Below are 16981 nucleotides of genomic sequence, written 5' to 3'. Positions count from 1 at the left end.
TTTTCCCCAAAAAGTAATTACACGGAAAACTCAATTCATTTACATAGTATATAAACATACTCGTGTAGTGCGCACGCGACGTGGGTTGACGGATCACTCCTTGACGCTGAACATTTTAGGAATCTTGGCAGGTTGTCAGCTGACCAGAGATTAAGAATACCTCCATAATGTTTAAAACAAGTTTTATGACACAGACCCAGTATGGATCAAGGGAATGATCCAAGGGATTGGTGAGGGTCAGTAGTGTCAAGGCATAATCAGCAGTGCCGTCAAGCACTTTCCTTAACTTTTTTATTCAAGTGAAATATTACTCTTGTGTGTTTCAATTGTTTCAGAAAAATAAAGAATAAACGAATCGAAAAAAATGTTTATTCGCTTAAGAATGTATATTTTAGAAAATTTGAGGCACCATAATTGATAAAAGTTTTACTTGAATATTAGGTCTTTTATACCACACTTTATTTTAAATAGTACGACCCGGGTTTCTGCATATCAGAACCCTGATGATAGCATGATATGCAGAAACCCGGGTAGTACTATTTAAAATAAAGTGTGGAATAGAAAAAAGTATTTTTATTTTATGATGAAGCAGTTCCACAAAGTAACGCCGGAGACCGTGTCTTATATTAAAAGTGCTAGTTTATTATGTCTTTTCTTAATCAAGGCCGGAACGGCGTTGCGGCAACATGACACCACTGATTAGGGTTTCAATAAATGTTAGTAAATTGCGCAAAAACATATTTATCGCTCTGGTGACCTTCTGGGTATAAATATTAATTTTACCCTACTGAGGTCTGCTCCTTGTTTTCTCCCCCAGTCCACTGCGGTCCTTATTCTTCTATCTATAGTTCTCCCTTCATCTTACGCTTCCTTCTCCTCTCATCTTCTTTCCGCATTATCTTTCCGCCATCGTACTACACAAGAACTTTCACATTCCCCCCAAGTCTCATCTTCTCTTCAATCCCATCGCAAATATTGGGTCCGCCTTTACCTTGATATTTCTGGCATTCGTTTATCTTTCTGGAGGTCTTGTTTCATTCTTTTCGCTCTCTACCCTGACCTCCCCTGACCCATACTCTCTCCCCTTCATCCCCCTTTTGCCCTCTCGGTCAGGCCAAGAATGTTTGTCTCTCTCTTTCTTGGATTTTTTTGTCCCCGCAGCGAAAGACGCTCGGGTTCTTCCGATCATATTCTTCCCCATCTGCAATCAACAAGGAAAAAGCTCCAAATTTCGGTTGGTCGAAGAAATCATTTCTCTCGATTCATATGAATAAATAATTATTAATATAACATGGATATAACCCAGGTTGGATTACAAGAATATAGATTCTCACTCCGAGGAAGGTGGTAGTGCCACCGAAAATTTAGTTATGTGAATATTTTTTGTATCTTTCATTGTCTTCAATTATGTGTATTATACAGCCTAGAGAATAGATATATTTAAGAGCGACACAGAGAGAATCATCTTAGAGACCCACTATATCCTCGTCCGACGGAAGCGATAAATTAAGAGAGATATTTTGCCGAACGGATAGATAATTACATAAAAACGGGAATTTTTTTTATCCCTCGAACCATAAAGGACTTTAATAAATGCTGGTCGTAATCTTGTTTGAGCATTTGCTTTTTATGTGTAGACGGCCCGTGCCCTAACACCCCCTGCCACACGCCTTTTTAGGTGGCTTGTGGGCTAGTTTGTAGATGAGGATGAACTTGGGTTATATTTGTGTTTAATACGTCATCGAGGAATATAAAAAGTAATTATTAATATATTAATTCATAAAGGGCATACATGAAATGACCCTTATTTGTGTACATACACAGAATTTTTCAGCTAGTATACAATAACACCAGGAATTGCATGCGGAATTCACAGAAGGCAGTCTTGATACAGGTTCTTGTATTTTTGAGGCTACCTATAGCTAACCTCCGAGTTATTTGTACTTAAATAATGTAGGCAGTGATGAAGTAAATATATATTTTTATTCTTATATTATACTGTTTTGCTTTGTTGCTTTGCTTGTCTTTAATCAGTTTTTTTTTATATGAAACGTATTTCCTCGATCCGTATCCTTGGATAATTTGCCCTGCCACAAAGCGTTGGAGATGTTGCTATTCCTCCACAAATCCGTGCTTTTACTTATCTGTGTAAATATTGTGGAGTTTCCGTCGCTAGTTGCATCATCAATTGCTAGTTGATAGTTAATACCACTCTCTATACTTACCTCTACCTCATATTTTCATCTGTATCTATTCCCATCAGTATTAATAAGTATCATCTTCTGAAACTATACTTCACTTTCATTTCCTTTAATAGACCAAATAGCATGATCCATGTTATATTGTGATAGGCTTTCTATAGATCAACAAAGAACATATGCGTATTGCGTAACCATATTTTGGGCGATTCTATTCTCTATGACTGAATAGCTACTTCTTTATCTCCCTTTTCATTTGTTTTTGGCCTCAATTGGCCATTCACCCGGTGCCAAACCTGAGACGATTTCGTCGTCAATAGGTTTGATTTCCACATCATTACCATGTCATTGTCACAATATCCCTTCATCATCATCATCATTAGCCAACAATCCTAAGATTGGTTTGACGCAGCTCTCCATTTCTCTCTTCTATCCGCTAACCTTTTCATAGCTATATATATATTACCTTTTACATCCTTTATAACTTGTCCTATATAACTCATTCGGGGCCGTCCCTTGCCCTTTTTCCCTTCCACTTGTCCTTCAACGATTGTCTTCATCAGACCATCGTGCCTCAAAATGTGGCCAACTAAGTTGTCCCTTCTTCTGCTTAATGTTTTTAGGAGGCTTCTCTTTTCTCCCACTCTCCTTAGCACTTCATGGTTACTCACACGGTCAATCCATTTTATCTTAATCATTCTTCGGTAGGACCACATTTCGAATGCTTCCACTCTTGACTGCTCTGCTGCTGTCAACGTCCAAGCCTCGCTTCCATAGAGAAAAATACTCCATATGTAGCATACAATGTCCATTATTAATCTGATTTTGGGCTAATGTCACTCCATTAGTCGTGTTGATTTTTCTGGGTAAGGTTAATACGAATATTATTGTCTTGCGCATCTTTTGGAAGGAAATTTGTACATAGGTAATCAAATTATAGCAATGAAATATTGTTGGACTTTATTCTAACATGGCATCGGGTATCCATGGCAAAAAATCATTTTTCTTGCCTATCACTAATGTAACACGTGACGACCTACATGCTACGAAAACGTTTCAGTTATATTACGGATTAGAAAAAAATACGTTTTTTCCAAAGTAGAATGGAGGAGAGGAAGTCCAAGCCAACGAAAACATAGGACTTTCCATACGAGAATATTTCAGATATTCCTCTTGGATTTCTCGTGTCCCCCACGGCCTTCGGTGGCGTTCCATTTCGACCTGCCATATTATTTCCATCCGCAGTTTATATGGCGAAATATTCCGTGGGAGGAAGGGATTGTGTTGGGGGAGATTTGATGCCTATGTTTTCCGACGATAAACTGGACGCAAACACGATTGGATCCTATCTTTTTTATTCTAAACTCCGCATCTATTTCCAGCAGCATCGATTCTATGTTTTATAGATTGGATTCCTCCTCCTCCCGCGCTGGACCTCGCCGCCGGCGCTGAGAATGGGATTTTCAAATCTTTTGCCTCTTCGAAAAGAATGCGATGGGAATAGTATCCATTTTATCTTTCTCTCTCAAATTTCGGACAGGTTCATCCTTTGAATCAACATCGGAAGAACGGCTTCGGTAGCCATTCGGCCTCAAGATCTCAATACGCTCCAGGCTTGGCTTACGAACGTAAGCATAGCGTATTGTAAGGTTCTGATATCGTGTATTTTCGATACACGCACAATGTTATGTTTTTTTCTCTTTTTAATGAAGTCCATCCTATGTTTGTTTTCCATTATCAGGCACATATTTCTGGGCTTAGTATAGGTGGAAATTTGAGACAGTCGGCACGAAAACAGAGGACATTCTGCTCGAGAATATTTCAGATATTATCCTCGGATATCTAGTTCCCTACGTTTTTTAGCGGAGTTCCACTTCGTCCTCCCATATATTGCATCTTTTGCAAGAAGTTATGACTTGACTTGACTGAAGTTTATTTTACCTGGGTTGGGTGAGGCCAAGTGTTTATCTAATCATGGTCTAACATTGGAGAGAAATAATTTTAAAACACCGTGCCTTGAAAATTTCTTTTGCTTAGCATGGTTTAACCTATCCATGTTGCTTATGCGTTATGAATGCGCCAAAATAATAGCATAATCTGAATTTTGAAAATACTTATTGTCAATGTTGTGTATCTGAGCTGTTAATTCGTCGTTTTAATTCGTTACTTATTTAATGGTTTCTCTTCAAAGCCTATAATGTGTTAAATCGAAACTTAAAGCTTTTACGTGCAGGAATGGATGCATATTATCAATAACAGGCACTTTGTTACTCACAAAATATATTTTAAATAAATTTATATTTTTGACCGGTTTCGGCTATTACAGCATTATCAAGTACAGAAAATATTCTGTACTTGACAGTGGTGTAACAGCCAAAACCGGTAAAAAAATTGAAAAAAAAAGATACCTGGTGGAAGTAACAAAGGGTCTGTTATTGATAGTGAAGCCTGTAATGTGTTTTACATTTCTTAATCAATGACACGCTGGGTGTGAATTTCGTATGTGAATCGTTAACTCCAATTGTTATCCTTAATTTTCTTCGGCTTCTTTCCTTATCCTGATGTTGAGAAATATGCTTTTGTCTTTCGATCACATTCCTTGCTTTTTTTTGCTCGTAAGGACTTCATTAGTTGCGTGCCTTCGTCGTGAACTAATTTCCGATTTCAGGATTCGAAGTGCTTTTGCTTGTTAACGTTCCCACCACCACCCTATTTCCCACACAGTGGATCTAAAAAGTAATTTTCTCTCTTGAAGAAACGTCAGCCTCCAGATTCCGCGAGAAACAAACCGTCTCTTTGAAATTTCCGTGGGTGTAATTGCTCGACTTGGGTGTGTGGAATCCAATTACGACAATAAATTGTCCGCGGATGGAATGTCGCGAAGTTGCTCCTATCACTGTGGGCACTTCTCAGTATTTTTTTGGTCCTCATGTTGGCTTTGCTTAAAATTGAGGAAGAGATTGGTGAAACGCTATGTGTGGAGTGTCATACTTTGGAAATAATTACCAACCATTTCCACAAAAAAAAAAACTAAAACTCAGCACAAAATATTGAGCCACCGACCATAAAATCCCTGTTTATTAACCGATTCTCATGGGATAACTTTTTAAATGTGTGTTTGTCTATAAGGAACAATGGTGCAAAATTTAAATGACTTGGAGGGCATACTTTGGAAATTATAATCAACCATTATCAAGTTTATGCATGGATGTGAGACTTGGACGATGGGGAAGAGAGACAGGGACAGGATTGGGGCGTTTGAGATGTGGGTTTGGAGGAAGATGGAGGAATACGGTGGACGGATCGAGTTAGGAATGAGCAAGTGTTAAATAGGATAGGTGAGAAAAGAACCTTGATGGACAAAATAAATCAAAGGAAGGGAAGCTGGCTGGGACATTTGATGAGAGGGAATGGACTTTTGAAAGTAACTTTGGAGGAAACGATGGAAGGGATCACAAGAAAGGGAAGGAGAAGGATGAAGTTTATTGGCAACGTAAAAATTGGAAGATATGGAGACTTCAAGGAGATGGCCAGAGACATGAGGGAATGGAGACAGCATTGGCGCGGGGGACCTGCCGACGGGCAGAACACCACTAGATGATGACGATGATTGGATTTGCTAAGTGTAAGGAAAAGATTTAAGATTTTCGAGGCTACTAGTTCGCAACATTTGCATATAAATCCACATACTACCCGCAAGCCACCTCAATAGACGTGTACCGGGAGGTGTGAGGACATTTGCCGTCGTCAAATTATTATTATTATAGTATTCTACCGATTAAGGTAGGTTTCCATGGAGTATTCGAGAAGCGATCTGGGAGCCTCCCTTTCCTTCCAGCACTGCCTTCTTTAATTCACTGTAAGGCCTACTCTCTTTCAATCTATCTAAAAAACCTATTATTTTCCTTCCCCTCCCTCGTTTACCTAACATTCTACCCTCCAACACCATTTTCAGCATCCCCTCCCCGCTAAGCACTAACTCCATCCAAACCTTCTGTCTCCTGCGTATCTCATCTAAAAGCTGCCTCCCCTCGCCAACCATATCCAGCACTTCGTCGTTCCTTTTCCTCTCCGTCCATTTCACCCTCTCCATTCTTCTCCATACCCACATCTCGAATGCCTCCAATCTTCTCTCGTCTTCTTTCCTCAGTGTCCACGTTTCCGCACCGTAGAGAGCTACACTCCAAATCAAACTCTTCACCAGCCTTTTCTTTAAACTCTTACACAACGATCCTCTCAGAAGCTCCTTCCTGTTCATGAACGCCTCCTTCGCTAATGCTATTCTCTTCCTGATGTCCTTACTACTGTATCTGTTTTCCTCTAACGTACTGCCTAAAGAGTTGAATTGCTCAACCTGCTCAAGTTTTTCACCACCCACCTTTATTTTGAGTCTCACATTCCTCGCTCGTGATGCTTTACAAAACCGCATAACCTTAGTTTTCCTGTGATTAATCCTCATCCCATACTCCTCGCAACGTTCGTATAACGCATCCACTAGAGCCTGAAGCCCCCTCGCTGTCTGGCCGATCAACGCTTGGTCATCCGCGAATCTCACTGATTTGAACATCATTCCTCCCACTTTTATCCCAGCTTCTAACTCATCCCACGCTTCCCTTACCATCTCTTCAGCGTACACGTTAAAGAGCAGCGGCGATAGAGGACAGCCTTGCCTCACACCTCGGCCAATGCTTGCCCATCCAGATTCTCCCTCCGCTATCCTCACTTGCGCAGTCTGGGCCATATACAGATTACGAATCAGTCGTCTATCCCTCCAATCTACACCCATTCTCTTGAGAATATCCATTAGCTTCACCCAGTTCACCCTATCAAACGCTTTCTCAAAATCCACGAAACACGCATATACGTCCTGGTCATATTCTAGCCTCATCTCCACGAGGGACCTCATTATTGCTATTGCATCACGAGTTGACTTCCCTTTTCTGAAACCAAACTGATCTTCGCCCAAATATTCGTTTGCCCTCGCCTCCATTCGTCTGTTCAATATCCTCAGTACCACTTACGCCGCATGCGATATTAGGCTGATAGTCCTATAATCTCCGCATTCCACAGCTTTCTTCTTCTTCGGAAGCGGAATTAAAACCGTCTTCACGAAATCTTCTGGCCAACATCCCTCTTCGTAGATCCTGCGCACTAGTTCGAAAAACCTATTCTTACCTTCCTTCCCTAGATTCTTCAGAAGCTCACACGGGATATTGTCCACGCCTACTGCTTTCCTAGCCTTCATATCACGAAGTGCTCTCTCTATTTCCGAATCTAATATCCCCGGCCCAAGATTGTCCTCCTCCACTGCACTTTCCTCCTCTAGAGTCAATCTCTCTGGTCTGTTCATTCCGTCATACAGGTCCTCCACGTATTCCTTCCACCTACCCTGTACCTCTGCTCGCTCGGTTAGCATCCTCCCATCCTTAGCCTTAATTTTAGACATGGTTAGTCCTCTTTTGCCGCCCGATAGCGACTTAACTTTGGCGTACTACGCGCCTACTTCTCCATCCTTCTGGAACTTTTCCATTTCCTCGCACTGTCCTTTCCACCAAGCCTCCCTTGCCCTCTTAGTTTCACGTCGTAATCGATTATTCAATTCCCTATACATTCTTTTGCCCTGTTCTGTGTCCACGTTCTTCCACTTCCTTCTCTCCTCCATTTCTTTTACCATTGCCTCCGTTTTCCAAGGCTTCTTTATCCTTCTACTGTCCACGTAGCCAATTGACTTCTCCGCCGCTTTGACTATTCCCGTTTTAATATTATCCCATCTTTCCTCAACAGTCTTGGTGTTGTCAATGTCCCGCATATAATGTCCACAAGTTCCTGATATTCTCTCCTCATGCTCCCTTTCAGGGCTTCTACGTTCCATTTCTTCGTCTTCCTAACTCTTATAAGTCTTTTGAATCTTACGTTGCATTTCATGAGCACTAGATTGTGGTCCGAATCCGCATCCGCTGCAGGGAAGCTGCGCGAGTTTTTCACACTATTCCTAAAACTCTGTCTTACAATAATGTAGTCTATTTGATATCTCCCCGCATCCCCTGGACTTTTCCACGTGTACCTTCGCCCTTTATGATGATTGAACCACGTGTTTGTGATGAATAATTTGTTTCTCCTACAAAATTCTGCTGCTTTCTCTCCCCTGTCGTTCCGTTTTCCTAGACCAAAATCTCCTATTTCGTTTCCATCCCTGCCTTCCCCGACTTAGGCGTTTCAGTCCCCCATTACTACCAGATTTCGTACCCGGTGTGTCTCTAATTATTTCCTCGAGCTGTTCATACACCTTATCTACTTCTTCCTCCCTATGATTGCTAGTGGGCATGCAAACTTGGACCACCACAAGGTTGGTGGGCCGCGCCTCAATTTCTACCACCAGAATCCTATCGCTTACCTGGTCTATACCTACCACACGCTTACCCATCTTCCCGTTTAGTACTAAAGCTACCCCCCGCTGGTTTTCTTCCCCTCCACTATATATAACCCTATACCCATCACTCCAATAGTCCCCCCCATCCCTCCACCTCACCTCGCATAATCCTAAGATGTCTATCCTCCCTTTATCCATTTCCCTTTCGTCGTCGTCCCTGTCGTCAAATAAGAAGGAAATTTTCAAACGAAATTACGCTAAGGGTGTATTAAAATCCTTTATTGTACGAGGAAAAATGAATTCCCACACGTATGTGTTCGGCTAAATATCCCTCGTAATGTAATGTTTTTGTTGGACCTGGAAATATCATCATAATATTCTACCGATTAAGGTAGCTTTCCAAGGAATAATAAGGAAGTGATCTGGAGGCCTCCCTTTCCTTCCAGTACTGCCTTCTTCAATTCACTGTAAGACATACTCCCTTTCAATCTATCTAAAAATCCTATTGTCTTCCCTCCCCCTCCCTCGTTTACCTAACATTCTACCCTCTAAAACAGTCTTCAACATCCCCTCCCCGCTAAGTACTCCTCCCATCTTTAGCGTCTGTCTCCTCCGTATCTCATGTAGAAGCTGCCTTTCCTCACCCACCAGGTCCAGTACTTCGTCGTTCCTCCTCCTCTCTGTCCATTCCACCGTCTCCATACCCACATCTTGAATGTCTCCAATCTTCTCTCGTCCTCCTTCCTTAGTGTCCACGTTTCCGCACCGTAGAGAGCTACACTCCAGGTGAAACTCTTCACTAACCTTTTCTTTAAACTTCTACGTAACGATCCTCTCAGAAGCTCCTCCTTGTTCACGAACGCCTCCTTTCATGGGCGTACCCAGCGAGGGGCAAGGGGGGCAGCAGACCTTAACACTATAAATCCACAAAAAATCCAATATTTTCAAGATATGTTGAACAATAATTCTTGTAAGACCGTCTCGAATGGTCTTGAATATCATTGTAGCGTCGACGACTCGTTCCACGTTCCTTGTTCAAGAGATCTCGTGTAGTGTGAAATATGCTTTAGCGCTTAGGCGCCCCCTTCTGCTTGGTGCCCTACGCGGCCGCGTACTTCGCTTAGCGCTTAACCCTTCCGTAGCTGTGCCTAAAAACCTTTCGCGAATGACTGTGTGGGTTATCTCAAGTACCCATTTATAATTCATAAATTATGCGTTGTATTTCAGTCTTTCCTGTAAGTCAACACCATGGCTCTTTTTTTTAATGATCTAATACCTTTTTTTACAGTATGTATAAATACTTTGTTAGTTAAATTCAGGTTTTACATTGATTTTCTGCGAAATAGCAAGAATTATTCATATTTTGCTATTGTAACTGTACATTGAATAACATTCTATGACAAAAACAAGTACAGAAGGTGCTATCATGTAGAATAATGGCGTAATTGAAGTTATAATAAAATTTCTTGCATTAAACTTTTATCCCTGCTTCATGTAACAAACAAGGATATTCCGGGCTACAGATGTGCGGGGTAACTCAGTCACACCGCTAATAAAAATTGAAGTTTTCCTAAATAATTTAAACGTAAATAAGAATCATTCGTCGCTTAAATAACGGCACAGTTGTTGAGCACAAATACAAAAGCATATCAAAAGGAGAAAGTAATATGTAAAAAATTGTACGGCATTAACATAATTTTGGGTTACTGAGTTACCCCGCACAGTCACGGAAGGGATATTTAAGGAGAAGACGATGAAGTATATTAAAACCTAGGTCGCGATAAGTCTTTGTAGCGTGTAGAATTGCAGGTATTTATTTCAATATGATAAAATTCCACTAAATAACGCTTGAATGTTCGGATTTTTAAAGTACAAAATGGCCCAAGAAGTAAAAAAGCCTCCATTCTCAAGTATTTAATTCAACCCAGCTCGAAATCTACCCTCACCGATCCAAAATAACCATTGATTTGATTTACCCCCTATATAAATTGAAGTTTTACAAAGTAATTTAAATGAAAAAAATATTCTTCGCCTAAATAACGACTAAGTGGTTGAGCTCGAATACTAAAAATTTCAAAGGGACAAAATAAAAAAGAAAAAAATCATAAGACATTAACATAATTTGGGGTTACTGAGTTACCCCAAATTATGTTAATGTTATACTCCCCGGACCCAGGTCATGACCACTGCCCCGAAATTTGCTGCTGAATTCGCCCCTGTCACCAACTAGACCAATACGATTCTCCTTAGGTCAATAATGACAAGAATAAAGCTATGACTTAGCTTAAAGTAAGTAATTTATATTTTGGAGGAATTATGAGTCATTTGTTTGTGCATTATACATTCAATTTTTATTTTTATTATGCTAAAAAATGAATGGAACTAGAATTTTCGGTCAAAAGTTTTTTCACATTTTCAATGCCGATTTAACCGTAGCGGAAAATTGATATTCAAAGCAGCCTTAATGACATTAATTTGGCTTGATTAATTCAATCAATATATATTTAATATACTACTCGCTTGGCTCAATATTCATTAATAGTGAAGACTTGCAGATGTGCTTCTTTTAAATAAATATCTTTATATATATAAACTGCATAATTGATTCTTTCAACTATCTCCTGCGTGATTATTATTTTATTTTTCAGAATTTAATGTGGTTCTGTGTTTAATATGCGTTTTGCAAGACTTAAACCTCGCAAATTTATGCATAGAAATAACAAAATACTACTGTGCACTACAGTTTATATTTGCGAGTTGATATTTATATTTGTTTTCCGAGCTGCTTAATTTAGCAAAGTATTACCACCATATTTTCCGACCTTTCAAGCATTCCAAAACCCATTAATCCAGCGAAAGGAAAGAAAGGGACGTTTTTTTTTTTAACTCAACCAGTTTCTTACAAATGTTATCTTCTCTAAAAACAAATGAGCTGCTGTGGTGCGCCGCGCTATTAGTAGTTACCTAGTTTATTTACCGACGTTTTTATGGTGCTTTTGGCCCAGTTGAAAAAAATGCAAAATTCGTCCACGCCAGAACATTGCAGAGGATTCATGTGGTGCAAAAACCTCATGATTCTTGGGAAAACGCGCATCTTATCCAGTATTTTACTACTTTTAAAATTATGGTGTTTGGTAATGGTGCAAGTTTCGAAGAAATCGGGGTGATTTGTTGATGGTAACAGAACCGCTGGTGGGTCGGGAGTATTAATAAACTCACTTGAGGCCAAAGCAAATATTTTACGTTCGGATTGTCGTTACTTCTGAAATATTTCGCGGTGGAGAGAAATAGTAAAACTAAATTGCTCCTGCTCGTATATTTATAACAGAGTGCGAGAAAAAATCCAAGCTAATTGTGCACTACAGTTGGGCGTGTCTGAAAGGAAATGAACGTCAATTGTAATATCTTGAAAGGAAAATAGAAAATAAAACCTCGAAATAATTAAATCAATTACAATATTTTTATTTTATATCTCGCTTTAGCTGTTATAGATTGTTGTTTAGCGTGGAGGTTAAATTCGTCGTTTCAATTCGTTCATGTTTTTGGTTTCGGATTGAGACTATATTTCCTAGTTCCATTCTCTGCTTGGGTTTTTGGATAACACAATGAATTTGCTGTTTTATATTTTTTGTGGCAGTATTACTCCTACTTATGTTTACTCATTTTTCGTCATCACTCCTAATGAAAATAACTTAACAATAATAATTACTTTTATGCTCCAAAAATGTACACTTATTAGAATATCACATATATAAGGAAGCTCTGGGTTTAAGCTCTAAACCTGTGTTGAGCTCACCTAATACCGTGCAAATATTTATAAGAAAAAGGAATGAAATATTGAATTGATATGCATGGTAAAGAATTTACAGCAGTAAGGATAAAGCAGACTTATTTTACAGAGTTATTTTACAGATTTACTTTACACATTCATGCTGTAAAACAATTTCATTTACATTTTTTAATAAAATTGCAGTTTCATCATATTTAAACACCTAGTTTTTTAAACACTTTTTTTTTAATTATATATTTTTTTCATTTTCAAATTCATCCAGTAATAGTCTAAACATTTTTGGAGCTAGGTATATAAAACCAGTGTAAAACTTGTCCACCCTTTATTATTTGATTTTTCACCTCTGAAGTCCGACCCTTTTGACTGCCAATTTTTTATTCGCATTCCGACATTCACACTCTGCTCTTCATTCAGCTCTTTTAGCTCCTGAACAATAGATGACGCGACTGTCAAATGCTATCCGTGCGTATTGTCTTAGCAGGCCGTCTTCGACCTATCCCTTGCCTGTGGGCACTATTAACTCACCAACGCTTTTTCCCTTCATAATTCGCGCGATATCTGTGGGCGAGGAGCTCCTTTCACCTCTCAGACGCAAGAGGAAGGTCGTATGCGTATTTCGTCGAAAATGGACCGATATATATTTTTTTTAGGGGACACGCCGTTTATTCAGCGATCTCCTGCAGTTCTGACCCCTAAAAACAGCTGCCCAAGACTGGAAGCATCAGTCAAATTTATACTTTGCCGTGTGGGTCGAGATAAAATCCATTGAGTAGGGTTTTTAAAATGGGTATCTACCCTTAATATGTGCAAATACTGAAATGAGAGTATTAACTACTTTCTCAAAAAGTGGAATATATTAAATTTTCTTAATGCATATGTGTAGAACACTATTTCAAAAATGTCGTAGTTTATTTTAAGCAGGAATTTTCTGATTTGTTTCCCCAAAATCATTATTTTTAGAGTAAATCCAACCAATGTATACGATTCGAATGACTTGACGTCACGTCCCCATCGTAAGTAATTAGTGCTTTACTGGATATAATCATAAAGTATGCCCCCAAGTAAAACTTTTTACTAAGATATTTATGAATTGTGGATCATATGCTTTTATATATATCTTGTCTGAATGCTTACTTAAACATTAACTTCAGCTAAATTATTATAATTGATTTTAATGATTAAATACTTCCTGACGTATAGAAAAAATAAAATGAGGTCAATAAAAGAGAAAAAAGAAAATTTGAGTTTATTGATGAAGTATTCACAAATAATGTATAAATATTGTATGAAATGTTTGACTAGCCCATCGATTCATTTTATCTATAAATCTTAGCAGAGTGCATGAGTACCTGCAATGGCGGATAATCATTCCAGCATCGCTTACATCGATCTTTAATTAATTTTTCACAAATTTTTCGAGAATTTCGTCGTGTCGCTACGGTATATTATATTTATAGCTATGATCCACCAAATCGGAAATTTGAGTTCGGTTCGTCATCCGACGGTTGTGTATTCCCCTCGTTAGTACCCCCATAAAAACGGCAGGCACAACTTCTGCTCTTGTTTTCGAGAGAAACTCGATCAGGCTCGCGGATATTTCGAACATGACCGGTGATAAGCTAGCCAGATGAGGCACAGTCGTAATTTTTCCGTGAACATGAACTGTTCTTTGTAGGTCACTATGACCCGTCGGTAGAAAAATCTGTACGTCTTCTCTTTCCTTGTAGTATGTCCTGGGTGTTGTACAAGGCACAAGTTCAATACGCGAGCTTGTACTTGCACCTCTACCATTGTTTGCACCCCATGACCATGTTTCGTAGGACCACCCCCTAGTCTATTACCGAAGCTTCTGTTCACGCGGTCGGTTCATTGTTTGAATCCCTTCTATTGCAAAAAACGTAGGAGGGGCAGATCTAAGAGAATAATTTCAGGGTGTGCTTTTTGGATGATTTTGGCGTCGCTAGATGTCTAAAGGTCGGTTTTTGTTCAAAGAAGCAGGCCAGAATATGGGCCCGCAAGGCTTCAAATATCTATTGTTAGCTCGCGTCCAGCGAATGCCATCTTTCTTTGATTGATAATGGTATGAGTGGATTTTGGGTTATCCTTGCTCTCATTCGTGGGAAGCTGTAATTAACTGATAAGGAGTTAGCAATTACAATAGGAGCAGTGACATTTTTTGACAGTGCTGTACTCAATAACTACCTATTGTTTTGTTCGTGAACAAGGGAATGGAACCGATGAAAATTAAAGGAAGGCATTAAAGAAATTAAATATTATATATTTCAAAGAAACAAATTAAAGTATTACAGGAATATTCAAATTTAAAATGAGTGACTCACAGATTTTCATATTTTGAATGAATGCTTTTTTCTGGGTGAAATAGTTCATTTTCATTAATAAGTTTCAATAGAAATAGATAAATTTTGATCTAAAGTACAATGGTGAAAAGAAAACAAAGAGTAAAGAAAAACTTAACCAGATAATTGAAAATTGCATACTTTTTCACGAAATTATGCAAATTTTCACCAAATACTTCGTGTATGATTAAATTAAGAAAGCGAGTGAAAAATGGTCTACATTTGATTCAATACCGTTCTTATATGAATCAAAAATGCTTCATTAATAGGGTTAAAGTAATCCAAAAAACTTTCTTGCGAAAAATCTATCTTATTGCGTTAATGGAAGACACAAGAAATTTGTTCTGAAAATTAAGTCACTGCATTTTCTCAAGTTTGGGCTGTGCGTCGATGAGCAGGTGAATCAGTCAGTCAGTACTTACACGTTGTCTTACATAAGAGAAGATTGGTTCTTATAAATTCACGCAGAGGTCTCAAAACCATATTTAGCGCGTTTTGGAAAAAGTGTGCTGTCATTTACGATGCATTATTATCACCAAAAGCCCACAATCCTATGATTAGTTTGACGTAGTTCATTCCGCACTCCAATCCGCTAGCCTTTTCATGGTGACGTATTTCTTCTCTTTTACATCTTTATAATCTGTCCTATCTAACTCAGGAGACGCCCCTAACTGTTCTTTCCCTTCCACCTGACATATACGATTGTTTTCATCAGACCATCATGCTTCAAGATGTGGCCAACTAAGTTGTCCCGTATTTTCCTTCGAGTTCAATTCCACATTCATATCTGAGTGTAACAATTACTTCAAAGATTTTTGCATAAATGAATTCAAGCATATGGTATCCAATCACTGGGAGTTCTTCATCAAATTATTGATTGTAACTGTAATGAGAAATAAAACGGCAATATTTTAATGCTGTTATTGGATATATTTGAGCACTTTTTTCGAGCTTTCGAGCGAGAACTCCCACGGGTAATTAAGGAATAAAAGCGAGGACTATTCCACGTTTTTTTGTCTTTGCATTTATTTGTTTCATTTTCCATGCATTTTCATGCTTCAAAATGGTTTTATATCGCCCTTGGGAGCGAACAGTACGTATGTTTGTTGGATATGAGAGTTATTGCTGAGATTTAGTTTTGGGTCGCCTCTGTTATCTCATGGGCCTCTTTAATCCAATGGATTTTCAATAAAAAAGTTTTAATGAAAATTCTCCTTCCATTAGCTCCAGGGACAAGTTATTTTTTATCGCATGACGCTTTATTATCACTTGGGAACTGAATTTTAAATAGATAAAACTTTCCTGAACTTAATCATCAATCACTTATAAAATACCTCTCAAAATTGACTTCTTGTTGATAACAGGTTATTACAAGATGTAGGCACTCATGGCTATTCCGAAATGTAGCATTCAAAGAATTTCTGGCGTTTCATTGTGTTCCAAATGCAATGGTGACTGAGTCAGTTATTGTATTCAGTGACTAATGATTCGAAGACTGTTTTTTGCCGATAGGTTCCAGTAAAAGCTTAGAAAAACAGCAGGTTTATCCCAATTTAGTACTAGGTGAAATTTTTTATCGAGATCTAAGTTAAACTCTGGAATTCTTTCACCTTCAGTCTAGAATTTCCATGTTAATTCATTAGTATCATCGATAATGGCAGGCTTGCAATACTTTTTTTTGTTATTTTTGACGTTAAAAGGGGTTTTTGCTTATGATTATTTAATTATAGTACCTATGGTAAATGAAACAAGCGATATTTTTTTTAAATATCGTCGTTTCAGGTGAAAACCAGAGATACCCAAAAATAACGGCACATTTTTGACTAAAAATACTGTCTCTTGGTCGTACAATGTCTATGCAGACCTCTGTAAGATAGATACCATGTTGTAGATACAATGACTGTTCATTTATCTTCATACGTAAACATCTGTTCTGTCAATTTCATCTATAAGAATAGAGAACTTTAATATTATAAGTACGAAAGTATGGTCGATTTTTTTCCATAATTCAAGCATGTGGTAATTCTGGTATCAATTTACTAGAAGTTCTTCATCAAATTATTGATTTTAATTGAAATGAGAAATAAAACTACAAAATTTCAATGCTGTTATTGGATATATTTAAGCACTTTTTTCAGGCTTTAGGCTCCCACGGGTAATTAAGTCATACAAACTAGGACAATACCATTTCTTTTTGTTTTTGCATATATTTGTTTCAATACCGTTTCTTGGTCCTACAATGTCCATTCAGACCACTGTAAGATAG

The 16981-nt window shown here is 38.4% G+C and overlaps 1 protein-coding gene across 1 annotated transcript in view; it reads left to right on the top strand.

Annotated features, from left to right (window-relative positions):
- Positions 1–201: 201 nt before the first annotated feature.
- Positions 202–16981, top strand: part of LOC124169566 (thrombospondin type-1 domain-containing protein 4-like) — a 191426-nt gene continuing 174646 nt past the window's right edge. Inside the window, exon 1 of the mRNA XM_046548206.1 lies at positions 202–230. Coding sequence (XP_046404162.1) covers positions 202–230 — 29 coding nt within the window. The remainder of the gene's footprint in view (positions 231–16981) is intronic.

The sequence above is a fragment of the Ischnura elegans genome, chromosome 12 (assembly GCF_921293095.1).
Source record: "Ischnura elegans chromosome 12, ioIscEleg1.1, whole genome shotgun sequence".
Lineage (NCBI taxonomy): Eukaryota > Metazoa > Arthropoda > Insecta > Odonata > Coenagrionidae > Ischnura > Ischnura elegans.
Note: the sequence above shows the minus strand (reverse complement) of the source record. Positions and strands in the feature narration are given on the sequence as shown.